Raw genomic sequence first — 25,103 nt, forward strand, 5'->3', positions numbered from 1 at the left:
TTTCGTCGGACATTTCATCAGACGTGATCAATAGGCAGAGACCATCGTCTCTTTAATATGCGTATGGATCACTTGCATCACTTTAATTATTTTCCTTCTACATGAAAGAGCATTTTTGTCGACGTTAAGAGTGCTCGTGGTCGGCAGCCCCTCGACACACAGAATGAAGCAACTTTCGTTTCTCTTGAAGAGTTTGGTCAAACCTCTCTTTTCATCATCTATTATGCCTGAATTCAGCCAGAAACTCACACTGATTTGTGGGTAAATGCTTTTCAGTGTGTTGCAGAGAAACCATAAGCTTTATAGCCATCAACAAGTACCTCAGATGATTCTGAATGGATATCTGACCACTCTTCCTCCACAATAGTAAAGCTCAGAATTTTGTTTGGCTTCCTGGAATGGACCAGACTTTCACACACAGCTCACAAACCTTCAGTGAAAAATGAAAATCGTGTCTTTTTTTGTTTGTTTTTTTTCCCCTCATTTCAAAACTATTGTTGACTATTTTGACCACAATGAAAAGAAGATTGTTTGTTTGTAAAAGTTTAGGTGAGGCTTCCAGAACAATTCAGCAACTGCCAAGTTTGACAGTCAGAGCGTTATGCTGACAGTTTGTTTCTTTCTTAGAGCAACAATGGAGAACTACAGTGGACACCCACCTATTTGTAATTCGGTTTTCGTAGATTCGCCAGCTTGTAGATCGTTCTCTGGAATGTGGCTCAAAATGTTTTGCTGAAAATTTGCCTGTTTCCAGGTTGTTGTTTTTTTTTCACAAAGCATATTTAAAATATTTTAACGAAAAATGCAAGGTTGGGAAGCTGAAATACCTAGCTGCACTGCTTCTTGCCACACTATTGGCTAGAGTTTGCAAAGTAGCCAATCAGTGCCATTTGTTTTCTTTGACACTGATTGGATGCATCTAGATATATTTTGTTTTTAACTATTAACCATTTTAGAGGTATTTGCATATTTTAGTTATTTGTAGGCGACTCTGTGGTTCCTAATAAATATTGGTGGCCCACTGCTGTCTTGCTTCATAAACACTCAATAACTGTGTCCTTGCCAGATAATCATTAAATTCTATTTAGCAAGAAGCATGCGGTTTCTATACAACTCGATAAAAGCTATTTAATCAGGGTATGTGTGTGTATGCGTGTATTTGGGCTTCCTTGTGAACTAGATAAAATTCAACATTATTAAAAAATTATAAGTTTAAAAAAACAAAACATGAAAACATGTTTTTTTGCACAAAAAAACAATCAAATAAATCTTTAAAAGCCCTACATCATTGTCACGTTTCTGCTCATCAGTAATTTATGTCGACTTCTAATACAGACGACAAGCTCTTTTTATAACAAATATTCATAATGTAATGTCCGTGATGTATATATGTGTGATTTTCATCAGCTGCGAGGTGAAGACATTTAGCCTGGTGAGATGTCATTCCGCTGCTGAAATGTTAATCACGTTGTCGTGTTTCATCATTCCTCGGCTATGACTCCAGCAAATCCAGTTGAAACAACAGGCAAACTGGAAGTAACAAGTGTCACATCGTGTTAGCACACGACGCTGGCACATCCTCCAATTCTTGTAAAAGCTTGCTTTAAAAAAAAACAACCAGAAAACAGAATACAGAATACAGAAAGAAAACCACCTTTCGCTCCGCTGCAGAGAACAGTGTGATGGATTTTGGGTATAGCGGCATAATAACTGCAAAAGAAAAGATTACCTATTTCACACGCTGAAAAGCTTAACACTCCTATTGAGTAAATGTTTGTTTTTATCCATTATCCACAACTGTCAATTGTTTACCAAGGCCAGCTGATCCCGAAGGACCAACTCTGATCATTCAGTTTAAGAGTGAGGCACAAACGAAATCAATGTTCACCAAGTTCAGCAGACCGCTCCTTCATTAGAGAGGCTTGTTGATTGAAGACGTCCACATTTGTTCCATCTCCTTTCCTTTCTCTGTTTTGATCATTTCTCCATCTAAAGGGTTTCATCGGTAACATCTAGAATCAATGCCGAGGGTCTCAAGCTCTAATTCTTAAGGGCCGGTGTCCTTCAATCTTAAGATGTGGCCCTGATCTATCATGCCTGAAACAAATGGTTGAATTAATTTGTCAGTACATACAGCAAGTACGCCCTGATCTATGCCTTCTCTTTTAGCAAGTCATTTTTTTTTCTTTTTGAATAATAATTTTATGAATAAACCAGGTTTCGATTTTAGGTCAACTACATAACAGAGATGCACTGATCAGACATCCAGTAATTAGTTCTGTTTTCCTTGAGGCCTGACGACCGCAACATTAGCTAATTTGTGTAAAAGGGTGTTTTTTAATTTAATCACTAAAACGAACAAATACTAACAATATAAGTACAACCAGATATAATGATGGATGTAGTTTTGAATCCAACAGAAATTAAAGGCATGACAAGTTTATTTCCCATTGAAACATCAAAGCTTGGTCCAACCTCTTCCCTGATTTCCACTGAGAAACTGTCAGAAACCTCAGAATTAACCATGTATGAGCAAAGTCAGGTTGCACTGAGAGCCACGCTGTCTGGTGTAAAAAGCTGTTACTGAATGAAGAACACCGAGCTTGTATTGAAAAGATTTTATGCTTTTATGGGATTTTATGGGATTTTATGCTGGGGGAGAGTGCAAGAAGCTTTGCAGAAAACAGGAAGGCTAAACAAAGCTCAGTAAGTAATTTTTTGTTTATTGTTTTGACGCACATAATCACTGGGACTTTATATGCTTTTTTGCTAACAGAAAGCATATCTTAGCCAACAGCTCATGAATGATTGCAAAGAAACTTAGTGATCCTTAAAAAAAAAAAAATGTATTTAGGATTTATTTGAACATGTTTTAAAGTCCTGTTTTTATTGCTCCCTCCACCCCCTGCCCACACACAGCATGATGCTGCATCCACTCCAAATGTCAATAATTAATACTGCACACAGTAGAGGCTAAAACTAAATACTTTGAATCCTTTTCCGATTCTTTATATTTCTTTAACAGAAGATGCAAATTAAAAACGCGGCTGATGGTCAAAAACAAAAAAAAGGGGGATCTGAAATGAACCGTAGAAGTCCATCTATAATTTCCATTAAGCTAAAATACACAACATAAAACACTATTTAGTGCTTTTAAAATTGCAACTCTTCAATTTTGATGCATTTATTGAGCAGAAGAAAAATTTTGTCTATTCAGGGTTTGAGATACACAAAATAAGCTAATTCTGATCACACACTGACCGGCACAAAAAATGGACTTGTTTTAAGCTCTTGACATAATTTGGTGAAATGAGATGCAAATAAGCAGTAAGTATAGTTTATGTCTAACCATAAACACTAAAATACTGCTGTAATGTTCTCCTATTAAAACAGTTTCCATGTAAAAAATTAATCATTTGTTTATTGTGTTAGAGATGCTGAGCAAGACTATGTGGGGAATCTTGATTTCTAAACAGAAACTGTAACCAGAGTTCCAACTATGTGGGGGGGAGGGGAAGCATTTCCTGCTTTTTCAAATTGGGTATTTTGCACTCAAAATACCCAATTTGAACTTGTCATTATACATCACATTATTTAAACATCCTTTTCATACAAACCTGCCAGCTGTCTGCATTAGAGGCACTCTCTATGTACACCAGGACTGTCTTACTTACATCCTAATCCATGGATTCCGACTTTCAAGCAACTAAACCCCCGCAGTAAGCCAGGCATTCCGTTGGACTCGTTGTGTAAAGCCAGAATTATGAGCATTATTTAGATGAGCATCTTCTGCATTAAGTAGACTTACAGTCCAAATTAAAGAAACAGCCTCCCTCCAAGTTTTGACACTTGATTAGCCTTTAAATAATGAACACATCCTGGAACATGGCAATCTTTTAGGAGTGTACAAGGAACCGACAGCGACACACGGATCCTGCAGCCACAGCCAAGAACTTGTAATTGTGCTGAGTGTAGCAGGTGATGTATGCATACAGCGCTTCTGCATAAACCTTGATTATTGAGCCGTGCCATCTTTTATAATGTGCCGAGCCAGACTGCGAAGCTGACATCCATCTCCGTCTACTGTATCTCAAGGTAACGCACACACACCTCCTCTATCCTGGCATGATAGCCTACTTCAAAGGATATCTGCAGATGTTATGTGAATAATATTGGCCTCTCTTTCCACCTGCTTGGCACAATTTTTAATAGCAGTGAACAGTTACAAGGATGAAGATACAAATGGGTGGAGTCCAAGGATGTAAGACAACAGCTTGCTATTTTTACCCGCTGATATGATTACTTAACCAGCGATAATACAGCAATCATTCATATGATCGGTTTTGAGTGCCTGGAATGATCTTGGTGCTGTAATTTCATCGACGTGCCAATTTGGGAAAACGTCCCGCAGAACAGGAAAGATTTTAAATTATTTAGCAACCACTAAAGCTGAACTTTTCCTCCCACCTAACACGCTTTAACAGAAATTCAGCACCTATCGGTTTTTTGGATGAGATGTGGCTGTTTCAGTCCCGCTTCGGGTGCTGTGATGTTGACTGACTATTTCTGTCAGCAAGCTAAATAACTTAAAAGATGCCTTCTTGTCTGCTCTGGACGTGCACAGGCTTGGCTGCGGGAAACACACAGCAGCAGATCCAGCTGGAAGGTCAAGGACAAACTTTGATTCGAAAGAAGACTTGAAGAAAGTGAGTCAGAAAATCTCCCGCAGGCAACCTAAATACAGTATATGCTGCATGCTGAATTACTGCATGACTTTAAGTGTGGCTTACTAACTTTGATACAACTGCAGCTTTTCTATAGCTAATATCAGAACCCTAGGAAAATAAAAATCCCCAGAGCACATGGGGATTTGGTGAACGTACTGCCTCATATTTTGACTTTGTTACACCCTTATCCTGGAAATTCAAATTAAATAAAAATATTATTAGTAGTAGTAGTAGTAGTAGTTGAAATATTGTCGTGACAGTATGGTATGAAACAGATAATCTGTGAAAAGAAATCAAGCTCTTCTGCCTTGTCCCAGTGCTAACTAGAACAAACCAATCATAGCCAGAATGATAGTTTTAGAGATGTCAATCAAGCCTGTGTACCTGCCACTCATTAAGACATGCTTAATTAGTAAACTGTGACTTTTTAATGTGTAAATAAGAGTTTCATACATATCCAATTTCTACTGGTCATTTCAAAATGGGAAAGGTAAGAGAATATACACAAACAGTTGATCTTTGTAAGCCAGAAAAAAAGACTGCAACTTGCCCAGCTATACAGTCACTACATACAAAGAAAGAATGTCATACCCATTTTTACAAATTTTCACTTAGTGTGGAACATCAATTCCGATGTAGAAAACATGCAATGCTGTTTGGCTGCTTATCTAGCAGAAGCCCCAGGCATGGCGTCATGAACTATTTATAATACCAGTACATTTTTAGGAAAAAGTTTGGCAGTCTTTGCAGAAAAATTGAAAATGTATCAACACTAATTTTTCAGAAGGATCACCTGAGAAAAATCAGCATTTTTCCATGGCCACCTCAGTTCAATGATTCTAAATATTGCAGAAAACCTGTGGGGTGAGCTAAAGAGAAGAAAGCAAAAGAGAAAACCCAGGACTCTGAATGATTGATTTAATTACGGTAAGAGGAATACATTCACTACATTCACTGCGCTACAAACTGATGAAATATAAATCTAGGAGTAGTCTTTTTTTAAAAAAAAACGGTTGTTTGCACGATGTGTAATCATTTCCTCACTGAATTCAAAGTAGGTTTTTCAGTGTGAGATTATACTACTGTGATATTATTTTAAACCTCACAATTAAAGGAGCAACTAAATGCAGGGAGCACTGAGTATTCCAGAAAAATACTGCAGCAAAACCAACCGAAATTCAGTTTAGATATGAATATTTGAATGTCTTAAGATTGTTATGTTGTGTTATTTTCTTTTAAATTAAAACTCACCTGCACTGGATGGGCTTGGAAAAAAATACTAATTGCAGTCTTTCTATAAACCTTTTATTGGTATGAGCCGGCTTTTAAACCATTTCTAACTATCTGAAATGTCCTCGTTATGAAGAAACATGAAGTGTTTTTCTTATCACTTGTGCAATTTCTTGACAAATAAACAAAGAGAGGATTTTTTATATTTTTTTCTCCCCGCTGTTAAATATCCGCAAATCATTTTTAGGATGCATGAAGAATGTTTCGGGGATGCCTTTAATGTAATTACTGTCTGCCGGGGAAAGTTGCCAGTCGAGTCTTTGTGTTCACCCATCCTAAACAAAACAAAATTAAAAGCATACAATGTTCAAATGCAAGGCTGTGGCACAAAATAATGAAAGAGCTCTGGGGTTTTTGGATTCATTTATTTATTTATTTTTAATGGGAACAAAGTGAGACGGCAGCAAGGGAGCAGCTCAAACACCAACAACCCACAAGACCTGAGCAGCTCAGTGCTGCAACCGCGATACGTTTAGCGTTTTCTGTTATCCAGCACATGACTGGTGACTGACACGAAGCCCATTGTTGCACTGACAATTTGCATTGTTATCTATTTCTTTCTCTGGTTGTCGAGAGAATACTTGTTGCCGAGATCTTGTCAAAATTACACTGTATTCGGCTCCCAAATGCATCTACATATTCGAGTCTTCAATCAACTCCTCAGCTGCACGCGCAGATTTATGCAGCGTTTGTACCTCTTAGCTTTTCATTCACTTTGTCACGTTACAAAAACAGACTTCAACGTGTTTTTTTTTTTTTTTTATTGAGATGTCTTGCAAATAAGCGAGTGGAACGAAAACGGCGGTGGGTTGTTATCATTCTATTCAGTGTTGACATAATCTGACCGGAGCGTAGCACCTTCTTGCATGTTTGCTTGTGTGTCACACGTGCCTTTAAACAGGATCTTCTTCTATGACTTTGTTGCAAAGACGGCTTTTATCAGACCACTATTTCATGCGAGGTAGATCAGTGTAGTTCATGACCAACAGCTGTGGCCTCAGCAGACTACTTACCACTTCTTAGATGATAGGAAAGGCCTCCTTTTAAAGGAAGACAGAAACTTATTGGCAGTTGTGCCATACTGTCTCCATTTTCAAACCACGAACTGAGAACTGCTGTTGGATTTTAGATGCTGGATACTAAAATCCAACTTTTGGGGACTCAGAGTAAGGAGGGCTGAAGTGAATACAACGCTATTTTTTTTCTTTTGTTTTTATTTGCCATCTACAATTACATCCACCCTTATTACGCAGCTGTCACTTTTCTTTCAGTTCGCTAAACACCCCCCCACACACACACACACACACTCACACGAGTATCTGTAAGTTTACTCATTTAAAAGCCAGAGACACAAATTTAAGGTTGTGCTTGTACAATGTGAAAGGATTCACGCCGTATCGGTACTCTTGCAAGGCATTACACAGGAATAAAATCCACTGAAGCAAGACTTTTCTGTCCTATTTATCTCCACACAGTCCATTGTTTTTCTCGCTCTCTCTCTCTCTCTCTCTCCCGTTTGCCTGTCGTTGTTTGTCATTCCCCCTCTTGCCAATGTCTGCCCCTCACTGCATCTCACCTAACCCCATCACCTGTCTGCCGGGCCGATCCTCATCATCAATTAGTCCAAGCTTTTGTAGAGGGCAGCCCACTGCCAGGCTTTGTTGCATTTCTGCGGGCCAGTCCTCTTGTTATATATTTGTCTGTGACAGTGCCTGCCCAGCATCTCTTTGGCTGACGCACCTGTTATCTATGTGTCAGCATCTCTCCTGACTACCACTTTTTTTTTTTTTTTTTTGCCAGGTAGCCTGTCTGTAGCCCCTGTCTTTGCTGTATTCCTGAATTCCCCCCATTTCTTTTTTTTTTTTGTTTTTTTTTAGGACTGTAAGACTGGAATTATTCCAACACGTTTTAACCCAAGCTTCTAGTGACAGTTACCTGCGAGCCTAAAGTGTGATTTGGACGTTACTAAAGGAGCAAGTGGAACCTGGTATTTATGGAAGCTCGTGGGAGGAAAGCGAGATGATGTAAGAGACGCCAAAAGGCAAACGCGTCTCCTGTGTACATTATTTTAAACCTTCATGCTATGTGCTTTCTTCAGTGGTAGATTCCAAGTAAAAAAAAAAAAAAAAAAAAAAGTGACTCAGATCTATGAAGGGCTTTCTCCTTGAAATCTACTCATGCCATCTTTGGGACTGTGTTTGATCTAGCCTTGCCCTGCAGGCTGGATCAAAGAAAAGCACATCTACCGCTCGTAACGCAGCATTCCAGAATCCGTTTCAATGTCACAAACAAATGATGGCGAGTCCACGGTATGTCTCTCCCGCCTCACATTGGACGGCATTTTAAATGTGCAGTCGTATCCATACGCTTTTAGAGGAGGCTTGTTTCTCGGATTAAAAAAAAAAAGTACTTTAAAAATACTAGCTTACTTAGATCAGCTAATACCACCCAGAGGTACATAAGCGCCTTATATACAAATTAGATGTAAGCGAGAATGTGGAGGCAAACAAAAAACAAAAAAAATAGATTACATTTATTTAATTGCAATAATCATGAGTACTAATTACTTTTATAATGTATGCTCAGAACCTCGGCGATGTAATGCCGGTGATAAAATTCCATCCTGCATTGATTTCTGATGTGGCAGTTAAAACTAAGACCTAACATTATATTTCTTCTAATGAAAGAGACTCTGAGTACACCGCTGTGTCCTTCTACAGCAACGCATTTTCAATAAAAAAATCGTTATGACAAATTATGACAAATACCACCTATTTCCATCATCTATAAATTTGGGCAAAGATAGATTAAACACAACTGCATATCGTCTGCGTACTTATGAAATATGCCATGCTTCTTTATTTCATCTGCTAGAAGGAACATACGGCAGCGAAAAAGGGCAGAGTACTAAGCGGTGGTATGGGAGGCTTGAGATGGGTCTGCAGTTTCCAAGCTCGGTGTTGTCTAAATAATAAGTAAATAATTAAAATACAGTTAGTCATATAAATAATATATAATACAAACCTACATATTGATCCTTGGAATGGAGCGTACTTGGTAATCTAAAATGCATAGTGTGCACGTAAGCATTTGAGAACAATGTAAAGATGTGAAATGGCAACAGTATTGGAGGCTAAAACAATGCAGAGCTATTTTTCAGTCCGATGTAGTGCCAGCGCGATGCACTGAATCACTCTTTGCCACCAGTAAGCAAAACATACAGCACAGACAGGGTAAATTACTCCAGCATTACCTCACTTTCATTCCAGCTTCCCCCTTTTCTGGGTAATCAGCTCGGGCAAATATGTGCAGTGCAAAGAACTGTGAATGTGCGAGTGTCTGCATGCATATGCATGTGCCTGTGTGTGTCTCATCTGAGGAAAAAATACCGGAAGGCAGAGCGGAAACAGAGATGGGGAAAGATCGGGCGAATAAGTCGGCTGCCCTCTGTGCTTACCTGCGAATGTGGATGACATATCGTCAATGACTTTCTGGTTTCCGCCGGTCTTGAGTGCAAGTTAGAGTGAATAATGTGTCACATTCTTGTAGAACAAGTGCAAATTTTGCCTCTGGCTTTGTCTGAAATACACCTCTGCTGACTTCAAACAGCTGTACTGAAGTAAATTGGGCTAATCCCAGCTCAAAGGGATGCCTAAAGTTCACAAAGTGTGGGCCCTGCTTAACAAAGAAGCAGGTTAATTAAGACTCACACTGACTCATTCTGCCCGATTCCTGGCTCAAAGAACCCACTGCACTGGCTTAAGGTAACCGCAAACAGGAATGGAAATGAACGAATAGCCCCGAGGAAGACCACACTTATTCATTGTGGATGAATAAAACATTTTTGAATTGTGTGTCTGTTAGTGTGTGTGCGTGCGTGTGTGTGTGTGTGTGTGTGTGGATACGGAGAGACTTCATTGCACATTTTTCACAGAGACGTGATTGCTGTGCGACGCACGAACTTTGGCGCTTCACACTTTTGTTCAAATGCAGAATTCTCATTAAGCGCTGTGTGAAATAAAAGGTGTCAGCTCTCGGACCCAAAAGGGCTAATTATCAGCTCTAATGGCTGGAGTCACCGGTTTCTTGAGCAACCATCATGCAATATCACACATCCAAAGGTGATGAGGGGTAAACAAGCACAATGCACATTTCTAACACCCTTTTTCTTGTTCCTAAATCGCTATGCGCTATGATTTCTACATGTTATGAGTCGCGATGGTGCTTCATTTTTAGGCTACTATCACTGCTGTATGCAAAGGGACACTAAATATTGTCAGTTAAACAAAGATCTACAAACATTGTGCTAATTTAGGACTTGGTGACATTTAAACTTATTTCGATTTTTTTTAAGTGGTATGAAAATTCAATTTTATAGAGAGAGAGAAAGGGAGAGAGAGAACAAGTGCTAATATGTGCAGTTTTATTACTATTTCAGGGAAATCTGTGCAGAATTCACATGAGATATTAGCAATATTTTGCGAAAATTCAAAGTTTTAAGAACTTCAGTCAATGTGTCAATACCAAACAAAATTCTGTTAAAATCTGTTTAACAGAATTTGATCAGTACATATACTGTGTCTTTTATACTTACAATGTTCTCATTTGAAATGGAAAAATAAAAAATATATATCTATTCTTTTTTAAACAGAACAAATGTTCCAAGTATGAAACTCTTTTTGTGCAGAATTTTGTAGTTTCATTTTAATAGGCAACATAAAATGTACACCCTGATGTCAGTAAATTGAGCATAATATGGGCTTAGATGAAAACCTGCAGTCAGTTCCTTTGCAGACATATACCTTGTTGTTTACTAACATCATTTCTGAAACAGCTTACTCCAGCATGTTTTCTCTTACATAAGGAGGTCTTTGAATAGCAGTAATGGTTTAGTAAAAAAAATAAAAATATTGGAGAGATTTTGATGCTGTAACTGTCTAAAAGCTTTGGCATACTTGATTCCAGTAATTAGCCCGTGGCTCCACATGACAACTCTACGAACTGAAACGTCACATGTGATGAGTTGTTGTTGCTTGCTTATTGTAAACAAGGTACAAGCGTGTTCCATAGTTACATAGCCACTTTCACATTTTCGCTAATGTTCATCAGTTCAGAGGCTGTAAGCACAACATTTTCATATGTTTTTTTTGCTTTTGTGTAGCTGTAATTTTCATTTTACGTAAGATAGATTGCTCCAAATCTTTCTCACATTTTTGAAGTGGAGTTACATCGATTAACACAAGTTGTCAGTCGGAGCTGCCTAAAGCAGCAGCTTGAAAGCTTGATATTTTAAGCAACTACTTTTTACCCGGTGATAGGTAAACATGTAGTCATGAGTGATGATTTATTTATGCAAATAAAGCACGATCTGGATATAATGCAAAGTAATTTTTCAATCACGGTAATAAAGGGGTAAATATTACCTTCCTGAGTCAACTTTGATTAGCTACACGGAACACAAATTGCCATGTGTTATACATTTATCCGGCGCAGGATATTTCCCAACATAATTATTCCTTTGAAATCCACATTTTCTGAGATGTGAATGTCTGCCCAGGCTCAATAACAAAATTGTGACACACACCTGAGAGCGGTTCAACTTGCCAAGACCGCAAGGAAAATTCCCAGTGTCCCTGCTTTAATTACAATATTACCCAAACAGGTGCAGGCAAATGCGAAAGCAACCGTAAGGGCCTCTGCTGAGATTTAGGAAAGCTACAGCATTATTCTAAATGAGACTAGTCTTTTTTTTTTTCCATAATTTTCTAAGTGATTGTGGGTTTTCAAAGCATGTGTAATAGTTTAAATGCATATTTCTTAGTATTATTATAACTTTTCAGTGGTTTGAAAAATGTCCCCCACACAGATATTTGTAGTAATATTTTTTTTATTATGCTTGATTTGCAAAGAGGCTTTAGCTCAGTAGGCAGAAAATGAGCTGTCCATGGTCCTGAATTGCATTGGTTACAGACATATAGGATGCATGAAAGCCATTGATTACAGCTACGGTAAAAGAAAAATGTCTAGTCTAGTTTTATATTCTATTTCCTAGTTTGTTTATTTGCCTGATAATGTATTTATTGAAACAAATAATTCAAAGAAAATGTTTTACACTATTTATTTTACCATAATAAGGCTGTAGGTGTACTGCACCCTGCAGTCTCATTTAGACAGAAGTATGACTTTTGCATAACACTATGCTACACTCCAGAAAACACATTTCAAGAAACCTTTGCTTAAGTGGGTTAATCTAAAGCAATTAGATGGTGGAAAATTTCTCCATGGAGTCTGACGAGATCAAATGTTTCAACATTGATGGCAGGACGACTTCCTAGTGTTCGGAAAGAAAACAAAGGGTTGCTTTTGCACATATAGCTGGCACATGCTTTGATAGTACTGTGATCTAATTAGGACATCTAACACATCTGTTGGGGCTCTGGCACCCTCAGCAAGCCTTTCTTGGCTATAAAGTATTTAAATATTCAGCCTCGGGCTGTTCTCGGAGCCAGTATTCAAAGGGGAGATGCAGCTCTTAAAATTTAGAAAATTCTCTGGGGAAAATAATAAAAAAAATAAAAATAATAATACAAAAACAACAGTAGTATATTTTGCTTTGCAAAAGGAATACTGCACGTTTAAGTAAATGTGGTTTTTTTGTTTTTTGGTATTCATATAATCTACCTGCAGCCTATTGTTTATATAGCCACCACATATTAGTCAGAATGCATTATGGAATGCATGTTTTCACTTTAAAATATCTCATTATCATGCAGGATGTACATTATTACTGCTATACCTAAACAGTCACTTAGTCAGTTGCTTAATAAGCCAGAAACATTATATCAATAAATAGAAAGATATACCAGTCTAGTTATACTTTCTTGCCAAATAGTGCAGTGATCTTACAGAAAAGTGTAGTCTATAACCAGTGTTGTAAAGATATTCATTCAAATAAGCATGTTCATCAGTGGAGTTCTTTTTTTTCTGCTCTTTTTAAATGGCAGCCTAATTGGAATAGAATAAAAGACTTAAACCAAAAGACTTTTAGGACAAATTTGTGCTTTCATTGTGAAAAGAGTTTTGACATTTCCCATTCAAGGCAAGAAGTCTGTGTGCATGTTTTCCCAAGCGTAAGTGTGGGTTTGGCTGTTATGCACATGTTTTCAAATCCCCCCCCCCCACCCCCCAACCCCCCACCCCCACCCCCCCCCCCCCCACCCCACCCCCCTTCCTCACCCTGTCATTTTAAACCTATGACAAAATAAAAGCTAAAACCTTAATGATCAGAACTGACAGATTATGAAGAGTTGTTTCTTGCCCCAGTTTTGCTGATACAGTACAGAACCTGCTGCAGGCAGTAAGTGCAGTTCTGACACATCATGCCCCGATCTGATGAAATTAAAATTTAACAATCTACATTTCTCCACCACAGTGTAAAAGACACATTGTTTTTGTATGCCTGTTGTACCCACCGAAGGTGTCACAATGAGTTATGGGCTGATTTTGGGTAGCCCTTTTTTTGCCCTAAACTGATTAAATCAATATTTAAACGCTGCATTTTGTATTCACGGAAATTGTCGTTGTCGAATATTAAAATTTAGTTTGATCTAAAACATTTAAGTGTGACAGAAATGCGAAGACATAAAAAATCTGACTGGGAGCAGATACCTAATTTACAGCATTCTACATGAGACGGTAGTGTTATAAAGTGGCAGATTTACTGCTATGATTTTTAGTTTTGCAGTTTTATCCACCAAATTAAGCAACAACCCCCATCTGCTTACCCTGTTTGAATTATTCTTTTTCTGTGCGTGCCTTGGTTCCAAAACTGGAATAAATTGTTCTTTGTTAAATCAAGAGTTTCAAAAATAAACACACCAAAATCACTGGTCAATAGTAGAAAGTAAGTTGAATTGTGCAAAAGTGGACTAGTACCTACTACACTATCTGTTATTTTTAATATACTCTGTTTGACATAAACTTAAGCTAGAACTCCATTAAAATCAATGAAGATTAATTTTTGCCAGCTTTAAATAGTGCTCAACATTCAATCATATTCTAATAAAGACAACATGCAAAAATGTACCACACAAATGTCCATGTCAAAAGCTTTTATAAACCTGGTATGTAAACACAAATACAACTATGAAACTGCACTCTGAGCTTCAGAGGAAGAACGAAAAGGATTTTCAGCTTCAAATGGATTTAGAGCTAATAAAGTTAAATTCAAATCCTTTTGTGTTCATAATCTGTGAGCAAACAAGCAGTAATTTTTAGACATAATGTCAAGAAATGAACTGTGCCTCAAACCCAGATGCCTGATCACATTTCAAATGAAAAGCCATTGTTGAGAGCAGCGCAGTTAATTAACGCAAGGGCACGACTCTACATCTGTCACATCACTTGGCAACGACTTTAATTATATATTTTGGTCAATCTGTTCTTCCTGATGTGAGAGGGTACGCCATACACGAGACAACATCTGCTGAGGTATGTCACATGAGCTCTAGCATCTGCCTGTGTTTTTTTTTTTTTTTTTTGTTCCGCCGACTGTCAATCACTTGAGACCCGTTCCTCATCCGTGTTTGTATTTATGAAGTTGGAAAACTTCATACGCAGCACTGTCAAGAGCTGAGAGCTTACAGCTGCGCCGCAGCCACAATTAGCGCTGCTCCGACTAAGCAGCGAGCCGACGCACGCGAGCCATCGAGATTGGCACTACACACAAAAAACCCAGACACACCCTGTGGCTCGCAGTCATTTTGGTCCCTTATGCTGTCCGTCAAGCAGACAGTGGTGACTCTTCTCCAAACTGACTCCACCCACCAAAAAGGCCTGTGATCACCTAAACTGTCAGCAAGCATCTGCTGGAACCACCACCCAGTCAACTGGGAGGCTGGCACTGAAGACGTCGTCTCCACAGAAAACGTGTCACCTACACATGTTCAGAACTCAGTGTCGCGTTTTCTCTCCTTCTATTTTTGCTAATTTTCTTTTTCTTGTTTTTTTGTTGTTTTTTTTTCATGTGGCAAACATTATCTCCAAAGCCTCAGAGAGTGTCAAACTGTTTTGTACCTGTGACACTGCGACGTGGGAAGCGTCTTGAAAGCTTGTGTCATCTTGTGTTGGGTGGAAACAAATCAGTGTCAAACATTTTCAGATAATGGCCATCCTTTAAAAAAAAAAAAAAAAAAACACTGTGGCAACATGAATATGACACCGTTAGATCTGGTTGTTGTGTGATTCTTAAATATATTGCTGGGTGTAGTTCAGAGATGTCAGTCATATTAGGTTGCTAATTACACTATTTGCAACTGTGGTTGTTTATGCAAAAAAAAGGCCCTATGCTATGCGGTCCTTTGAAGCAAGGCATCTTCGAAGAAACATGATTCTTTTTTGTTGTTTTCTTTTTATCATACTTCAGCAAAGTTCAGTGATTTATAAACTGAAAAAAGAAAAAAAAAAAAAGATGAGTTTCAAAATCTCCAGTACGGTGTGTTAAATGGAAAGTATCAAGACATCTGAACATTTTACTGCATTATATACCCCCATTATACCATTCAAGGATAATAGTTGCCTGCATAATCCCCATCACGCACTGCAAACTCACATGTACACACATGTACTCGTCTGGTCCAACACACAACATTCACACAGTTGCAAATGACACAGAAACCTAAAGACACACTAGCTTTCCATCCCTAGACAGTACTTTTTTTTTTTTTTACTGTTTGTAATCCCCTCTGAGTCTATTAATATTTTCTGTTACCATGGCAATTTGAGTCTTGCCAAATGTCGAGATAAGAGGAGATAAGAGCATAAGGAGCTGGGAGATAAGAGCAAGTGACTTGTGGAGATCCAGAGCACTGGAGGTCGGGTGCAGGAGCGGAAGTAAGTAACAGGAAAAAATGGACCTCGCCTGCTCGACTCTACTGCCAGTCTGATGGAAAAACTAAATATGACAGGCCACTGCAGGCCTCTGGAGGTACAGTAAATGGACAAATAGTCTCCATTTCCACTTTTGAACCCTCAAGGGAAAGTTACATGGGAGCATGTCCCTGCAGCTGATATCAAAGGAAACATTTTGACCGGCATGGGCACCCTGAACGGATATGCAGCCTCGGATGCAAAAAAAAACACAAAAAAACTGCAATGTACTGTGTATCCTTACAGAACGAGTGCTAGCTTCTACATGAAAATAAGCAACAGCAGCATATGTCTGTTTGGTCAGACCAATTCACCAAATTTCGATTCAGTCACACATTATCCTATCGCCAGTTCACCACAATACGTGTTAGCATGCCTCAAATCCTTTTGTTTGTCCGTGTTGCTGCTTCTAACATATCAACCTCGACACACAATGTCCAGCTGCTGCCTTTTATATTGCACTGATTAATATGTACAGTATTTAAGAGAAAACCAGTGCTGTTTACTTCATCTATCTGTGGTCATAACATTATGCCTAATCAGTGTTGAAGCATTATTCCTAAAACAAACCTCAATGCATTTATTCCACTGTCATGAGTAAGTTAGAACACGATTCATTTATCTACTCCAACTTGTGTTGTACATTAGCTCTCTCATCAAATTACAAGACTGAGACCTCAACTGATTAATACTGAGGAAAAACTGGAGGAAATGACGAGAACAAATCAGAAGAATTGTTTGCTCTTTTACTATTTATAGCCCAGAATGATAGTAACAAAATAAGCGCCACTGACATCATTAACATCTGTTAATATGCTACTTTCCTTTAAGTAAATCATAGTAATTGACAGGAGCTTACATCCATGCACAATTCATTCACTCCTCCAATGGCCCACCGTGTTCCGGCTGACCTTACCTGTTTGTTGTTATACTTGGGTTGGCTGGTCTTGTAGCTGTAATCTGAGTACTGGTCTGAGCCGGTGGAGTTGTCATCTCCTCCGGTTCCAACGAAGGTGTTGGCTGCAGGGAGGTCCTGCACGGCCTGGTGCTTCTGAGAAGCTGAGGGCGATTGGGCTTGCAGCTGGATAGAAGGTAAGGGAGAGTTGGATCGGTAATGCCTGCCGATGTCGGGGCTTCCCGGGGAATACGTTAAGGGCAGGTGTATGCGGGGACTGTCGTTTACTCCATCGAGATTAAACTTTAGACTCTTTTGTAGGCTGACCTCCTCATCTTCCCCAAGAGGCTTTGGGGACTTCTGTGGCTTGCCTTTTCGCCCTCGTTTTCCTTTGGTGTTTTTTGGCACTTGCTTGGGAGCATATAGGTCTTTTGTTTCTTTTTTACCCGCTTGATAGCCACTCTTTGTTTCTCTCTGGATGCGGTGGCGTATAAACACCACCACCAAGATCAGCATCACAACTCCTGCCACACCGGCAAGGCTTCCAAACAAAATGTTACTGCGATGGGCAGCAAAACCACTGTCTGGATCACCGGCAATGTCCCTGTCTAGTGGGGTGTAAAGACTGTGTCCAACTAAGGCTTCCACTAAGCTGACATTTGAAATGGTTTCATTGACATAGATGTGAACCAGGGCAGTAGCATGACGCGGAGGCTTTCCTCTGTCGCTCACACGTACTACTAAACGATGCAGCCCCCCATGTTTGCGGGTCATCTCCTTTGCCAGAGTGATCTCTCCAGTAGTGGGGGAGATGCGGAATAATTGGTAAGGATTTCCTCCAGCAATATTGAAGACTAACTCTGCATTGGGCCCACTGTCCAGGTCTTCAGCCTCCACCACCTCAACATGGCTGTCTGGAGATGCGAGAGGTGACAAGCGCCTGAAGGAAGAGTTGGAGGGTTTGGTGATGACAGGGTCATTGTCATTTTCGTCCAGTACATTGATAGTGACACCAACATAGGAGGACTTGGGTGGTTCTCCCCCATCCACTGCCTTTAGACGGAAAGTATAGCTGCTTTCTTTTTCTCTGTCAAAAGAGATGCTTGAGAGAATTGTACCTGTTCCATTCTGAACTACAAACTTCCCTCCATCGGGTTCTACTGAAAGGTGAACTCGGGCATTCTCACCTTTGTCCATATCTTGAACTGTTACCATACCCACAGGACTTAGGGGAGGCATGTTTTCCAGTACTGAAAAGCTGTACCCACTAAGCATGAACTTTGGTTCATTGTCATTGCGGTCAAGAACTTTGACCACAACTGTTGCTGTTCCTTTGTGGACAGGTGAACCTTTGTCTGCAGCTGTGACCCGAAACTCATACCGCTCTTTATGTTCACGATCCAGCGGGCTTCGAGCTCTTACTTCACCTGAGTTTGGGTCAATCTCAAACAAACCTTTGATGGTTGAGTCTGCAACAATGTTGTACAGGAGTTGGGCATTGGTGCCACTGTCAGCATCTGTCGCAGTGACATCCAAAATCCTCTCTCCCGGTTGGTTTTCTTCAGCAAAGTCAACCTCAAACAATGTTGGGGAAAATATCGGAGAGTTGTCGTTCACATCGGTCACCTGAACTTTTAGGGAGTTTGTACTGGACAGCGCTGGATTTCCAGAGTCCACTGCGACAATTTCCACTCTGTAGTCCCTGACTCTTTCAAAGTCAAGTGGTGTGGTTGTCTGAAGAAAATATTTTCTTTTGTTGTCGGTGGGAGAGTCGCTGGCAGGACGGAGCTGAAAGGGCACATCTCCCGCTACCACGCATGTGACGACAGCGTTCTCTCCTTCATCTTTGTCAGACACTTGCACCAAAGCAACAGCTGTCCCCACTGGCATGTCCTCCGAAATATTGGCCACTCCGTCACTGTGAGTCACCAGACCAATTCCACGAATCTCCACAGCAGGAGCATTGTCATTTTGATCAGTCACTTCAATCGTTACGAACGTCTTAGAGCTCTTAGGTTGAGGGCCCTTATCCCTGGCCACCACATAGAAAGACAAGCTGCTGATTTCCTCCCTGTCCAGTGGTCCCTTCACATAGATAATGCCAGTAGACCGATCAATTCGTAAGAGTCTTGGTACTGGGTCCACTGCTTGGTGAATAGTGTATTCAATTTCTCCATTAGGGCCCATGTCAGAGTCATTTGCTTTGACCTATAATCAAAACGGAAGACATGGTTAAAAGCCTGGACGACATGCATCAAATCGGGGTCAAATCTGAAAGGAAACAAGTGATGGATTTTTTTTTTCACTAAAAATGTATGATTACAAAACTGATGGAGTAGATCAAGGCGAGCATGAAAACTACAAAACACATAGCATACATTTCTTTATGGCCTTTGAACTTTGATATTGATTGTTGTGTCACTGCATCTATTTTGTGTCTTTATTGCTTTTTCCAGATTAATAGGAAAACATATGGTATCACATTAATAAAACAATTTCTTTTATGATAGTCAGTGAAGATTTCACAGCAATATGTTCAGAGAAAGCGGCACAGAACATCTTACGCCTACATCAAGACACTGTGTTGCTGTTATTTCAGGATTTTTTTTAATAAGAAAACAGCACCACAGCAAGCAATGAGCAGCTTAATTACCTATAAAACCATGCTGTGCTAAAGTTGTGCTGCATACTGTATAGTTGAATGAATAAAAGAGTTAAATGATGGTGTAAAAGCTTATATAAAAGACTATAAAAAAAGAGTCACACAATTAATTCAGAGTGCATTTAAATTCCAAAAAAAGTTAAAGAAATGCAAGGATTTGCAAAAAAAACTCAGAAGTCACACAATGAACATAATAAAATGTTCAAATATTTAAACTAAGATATACATTATTTGAGGGTGAAAAAACTATTTTTGAACATTTTATTATGTGTTATTATGTCAATGACACATCTAAATACCCAGATTTAGACTGTAAACCATCCCCTCTTCATTTCAACATCTCCCCTTAAAAGTTGAGGAATAAGGAAACTAGTTGCTAGAGATTTTAAAGGTGAATGACTTTTTCCTATTCTTTCCTTGTGAAAGAATGGGGGAAAAAAGAGGAGAAAAAAGAGGAGTGCCATATCTAGAATCCCTGCGATGTTATATCACTACAAATTTTGCAGTTCAGCAGCATTTTGCTTTCTTTTCCCTAAGCAACCAATGCATCGCGGGAACCGTCGTATGTGACTGTTTTGATCTGGCTGGCTGTGTAAATGACTGTGTCTTCTAAGAAACATTGGACTCAAACCAAAGTAAGGCCTGCTGTCGGAGTAACTGGTGATTGCGCAGTGCCCACAAATTAGACTAGCCACCTGAAACTGGCTGCCGAACAAATCTGAGAATATATTCTCCAAGATGAGTCAGATCCCTGATTACACCAAAAGTAGAGCTCTATTTTAAATAACTTAAATGTTGTTTATTTTATTTTGTTTTCGCTGTTTTATTGTAATATGAAATGTTAACATTTACTGTTCGAAATACAAATTGTTCCAAAAGCTGAGCCAATTACCAGATGCTATCAGTGCGAGCTGAAGACTGGTGAAGAGTAACTTTGCTCCTCTGTGAGCTTATTAGTGAGATTATTCTAATTTTTCTGTGTTTTGATTTCCTTTTCTTTTATTAGCACAAAAAATATATGACTGCAAAGTCCTTAGAAACTGGTAAAGATGGATTTTGTTTTCTTAGCTGTTAATGTTAAAGGCCTGCTGTTACTAACGCTAAAACCCTTCCAAAGCTAAATCTACCATTAGTTCAACTGTGTTGCAACACTCATAGCATGCTGCCTACCTCACATTAGTATTTTTTTAGCTGTGCATGAAGGTACACGCAAGATTTAGAGAATCACTTATTCAAAATGTTATTGATTTCTAATATAGTAAATATTTATTAAACCATGATTTTAAAAAAAGCTATTAGATCTGGTGGTTTGAGCAGATACAAATATTTCTTTGCTAGTTTTGAAGCTGATTTGGTCTAATTCCCAAATGCCTAAATTACTATCAGCTTTTATTTGTTGGTGTTACTCTATGAACATAATAATGGCAAAAGGTACAATAACTTGATCCGTACACCTATGGAAACAACTATAATTAAATTTAGCTGTTGTTCATTTGGGTATCTTGCTTCAGACTATGAATTAGTGTTGAAATGAATATAAAGCAAAAATGTATGAACAGCCTTATTATACAGTAACTTTAAGAAACAAAATGTTTCTATAAATTTATGCTTTAAATGAAAACAATTTGATCACAGCATTTACTTTTGATCAAAAGGTTTGTATGAAATTAAGTTATATACAAATCTTTTACTGACCCATTGCTACATACCACTTGGTTTTACAGCCTTACGTTGCCTCCCCCTTTTCTTTTGAAATTGCAAAATTTGCAAATTTAAACACTTAACATGTTCAACATTTTCCTGCATTCAAATTACTGCATTCAATTTTTATTCACATATTATACAATGTCCCTTTTTTGGAATGGAGACTGAAAATTATATTGAGACAGATTCTGAAAACAAACTAAGAAAGATACATTTTTAGCTATTTACTTTTTCTTGTTATTTAAAACCATAACATTACACAAATATAAATATTCTAAGTCAATCTCACCTGTAACACGGAGTGCCCGACTGGACTGTTTTCTAAAACTTCTGCGTCATACGAGGCCTTTTCAAACTTGGGGGCGTTGTCGTTGGTATCGGTAACAACCACTCTGAGCAGAGCACTGCTGTAGCGCTGAGGGTTCCCTCCGTCCACCGCCTTTATGGTGAGGTCATAAGAATCCTTTAACTCGCGGTCCAAATTGCCGAGGACGATGAGCTGTGGGAGTTTCCCTCCCCTGTCCTCCGCCACTTGTAAGCCAAATAGAGTCGCTGCATCTGGGCCCGCAGTCAGCGCATAGTCAGCCACTCCATTCCTCTCAGAGTCCCTGTCAGTGGCTAGAGGTATGGGGAATAATGCCCCCATGATTGTGTTCTCAGGTACCGAGATGGTGAGCACAGAAGAGGGAAATTGCGGGGTGTTGTCATTGATGTCCTGTACTTCAATGCGTCCTTCAATAAGTCGTGGGCTCTGGTTTTGTATCAGGTCTGTTACCGATACTTCAAATTCCAAGTAGCACGGCTTGCCCTTGGCCAGGGACCGGCAGTCCCGGAGGGTCTCTCTGTCTATTGGAATCTCCGTAGTGAAAATGTCTCCTGTCTTCCCATCAACTCGGAGATAAGGGGCGCCCACCTCAAGCTTGTAGAGGTGACCTGAATCTGGCAGCCCCTGGTCCGCTGCCAGGCTGCCTATGAGAGTGTTGGGGGGTTGCTCCTCCTGGACTCGGTAGAGGATACTGCCATCGACGGAGCCACCGTGCAGCACCACGACCCAAAACAGTACTACTCGTAAATTCAGTTCCATTAGGTCATCAGAAGATCTGCCTGTAGAAAGGAAGAGAAGAGAATTTGGGTCATGATGATGAGGATTTCTCTTAGAAACCCCACTTCAGCATTCTCCTCTAGCCGGTTTCCAAATGGAGCAAGTTTCACAGGAAATAATTACATATTTTATCTTAAAGTGAAATCATAGGGCACACATCAGCAGCTCTTGCACCCCAGAATCTAATATTTAGTCAGCAGGGAAAGGGAGAAAATCATTACATTATGATCTGGTTGCTGTACGCTTGTAAAGCTATGTATTTTTTATTTATTTATTTTTTTGTTAATACTTTGTAGAAACCTAAGCAGACCTAGAGGCGATGGGAAAAAAAAAAAAAGAAAGAGTTACTTTTTTTTTCTGAAAAATGCAATAATAACCATATCCCACAATGGCTTTGTTTCTTTCCCAAAGCTTCAAGAGCTTCAATAAATATCTTGACTTTATGAATTCCATGCAGAAATTAATGTCAGAACATGAAATTAAATCTCGCAAGCACACGCATAAAACAAACTGGAAAGCCAGTGTGGATTGTTTCAGCTGAATAATCAAATAAAAATATAATACGAAATCTCACAACCAGAGAGACTCATTATTTCTGTATTATACCATTAGACATTGAGTGGGGGAGCTGTGTGAGCTATGTGTGTGTTTGAGTTTGTGTGTTATGGGTAATTGAAACAGGAGCAAATCATTGAGGTTAAGCATCATGGTCTGGTGCTTTGGAAAACTTAATGGTGGAAACATTTTTTTAACCGCTTTGCATGCGCAGTGCATCAGGGGAGTGCACCACCAACAATCGTCGCGTGTTGTTCATGTTGACGCCTTCAGTGCCTGCTGTGAGGCAATACAGTGGGTTCATGTTAGTGATGCACTGTTTGAATATACAGATCGATACTCGCTCTTACGGCTGAGGGATTAGTCAGGCTGGACCAATCCATAGTCAATACTGTTGCTCTGCCAGTATCTTAACAAAATAATTTAATTTCCTTGTTTTTACTTGAGCTGATAAAACAAAAGGAAAACTAAAGGCTGCATAGCCGGTTAAAGGCTCTAGGCCGTCATACTTTAGCAAGAAAATCAAAAGGTTTACAAGGGTAAATCATGAGTACATTACAATTAACCTTTTAATTGTTTTCTAAGCAGATAAGTGATTTGAAAGCAATGTTTTCGAAAGCAAAAAGAACCTCTTAATGCAAAGATTGGATTATTTCTTGACAAGAAAAAAAAAAAAAACCTTTTTTTACAACAATTTGTCAAGTAGATTTGTGGTGGCTTATTTGTGACACATAGAGAGGATTTAGCGAGCGCCTTTAAATCTGTGCAGAGAATGTGGTTTACACTTTTGGATATGAACGACCATGATTTTGCAGTCCTGCAAGCAGCAAGTGTCTGAATAAAAGGCACACAATAGAGAAGCAAGAAAAGAGTGCAGGTACGGTCAACGTTTTGTCGGAGCTGTAGTTTTGTGCCGGCCAGTATGAAACTCCAAAAGCACATGATTTTAGTGTGGTGTGATGCACATTTTCTGCTTCTTTTGGTCATTTTCTTTTAAATCCATTTCATGTGTGGATGTTGTTTTCCATTTTTTTGAGTGTATTTCTTTATCTTTGGGTAAGCAATGAATTTCTATGAGGCAAAATGAATGTCTGAACCACGTCAACTGGCTCCTCTCAATGTGGAGAAGCAGTGGCTCTGCCATATGGTCAAGCTTCACATCCCATCTATAAGGGAGAGATCAGACACCATAAAAGGCCCTGAATTACTTAAACTCCCCCATGTGCGGCAGGACTTCTTCTCTGACCCAAAGATACTTCTCTACCCTTTTCTGGCTCATGGCTATGGCCTTGGATTTGGATACACTGATTTGCATCCGGGTAGCTTCACACCCAGCTGTGAATTGCTCTACTAAAAGGTGGGAATCATGATCTGATGAAGCCAGTAGGACCAAATCATCTGGAAAAAGCAGAAACAGATGCCCTCAACACCTTGACTGTTTCTAGGAATTGTGTCCATAAAGGTTATAAATAGAATCAGTGACAAAGAGGAGCCTTGGTGGACTTTCAATGGCAATGAGCCCCACCGACTGCTGGCACAGCCCTTACCAAGAGTTCTCACCACAGAACCATTGGAGTATGGGGTACTCCAACACAGGACTCCTGTGTTTCCTCTCAGGACCCATGAGTGAAAACACTTACTGAATATGCGGAGAGAAGTGAGACCTGTGTAATCAGTGCATGTCTTATGTGTTAACACAGTAGTTTTCATGCTATGACCAGTTTTGTTTGCACTATTTGATGTCTTGTCTTTGCTTCTTTTCTAAAATGCTTTTTACGTATTTCTTAATTCCAGTCATGGGTTTCAATTCAGCTGTTGTGAGCTACACCTTCTTTACATGATTAAAAACAAAAGTTGTAAAAACTGCAGTGTTAAATTCCTTTTAACACTGCGGTTGTGCCATCTTCCCCACTTTCCAATTTACATTAAACCAAGCGAGGATCAAAGCAGCCGTGGCTCAGGTGACCTTTTGCGGACTAATATGCAGGTACATGTGAATAAACAGAATACTGTGACAAAGCTAAATGTTTTTCCGTCTCATAGTCTCTTCAGAAAATGAAACTCATATTTGATTCATAACACATATTACTAAACATTTCAAGCATTAATTTATTGTAATTTTAATGATCGTGGCTCAAAGATATAATGAAAACTGACAAATCATCCATCCATCCATTTTCTTTTAGAAAATTAAAATATCGCAAAAAGATTAAATACTGGAAACTCACAGGAACACATTTA

General features: G+C 39.2%; 1 protein-coding gene across 2 annotated transcripts in view; it reads right to left on the reverse strand.

Annotated features, from left to right (window-relative positions):
* pcdh1a (protocadherin 1a) overlaps positions 1 to 25,103 on the reverse strand; it is a 127,988-nt gene that overhangs the window by 93,047 nt on the left and 9,838 nt on the right. For both annotated transcript variants that reach the window (XM_008427816.3, XM_081615505.1), the window contains exons 2-3: positions 21,495 to 22,309; positions 16,861 to 19,047 (exon numbers count right to left, since the gene is read on the reverse strand). In XM_008427816.3, coding sequence (XP_008426038.1) covers positions 16,861 to 19,047; positions 21,495 to 22,289 — 2,982 coding nt within the window. In that variant the 5' untranslated portion in view covers positions 22,290 to 22,309. The remainder of the gene's footprint in view (positions 1 to 16,860; positions 19,048 to 21,494; positions 22,310 to 25,103) is intronic.

The sequence above is a fragment of the Poecilia reticulata genome, chromosome 14 (genome assembly GCF_904066995.2).
Source record: "Poecilia reticulata chromosome 14, P_reticulata-male-v2, whole genome shotgun sequence".
Lineage (NCBI taxonomy): Eukaryota > Metazoa > Chordata > Actinopteri > Cyprinodontiformes > Poeciliidae > Poecilia > Poecilia reticulata.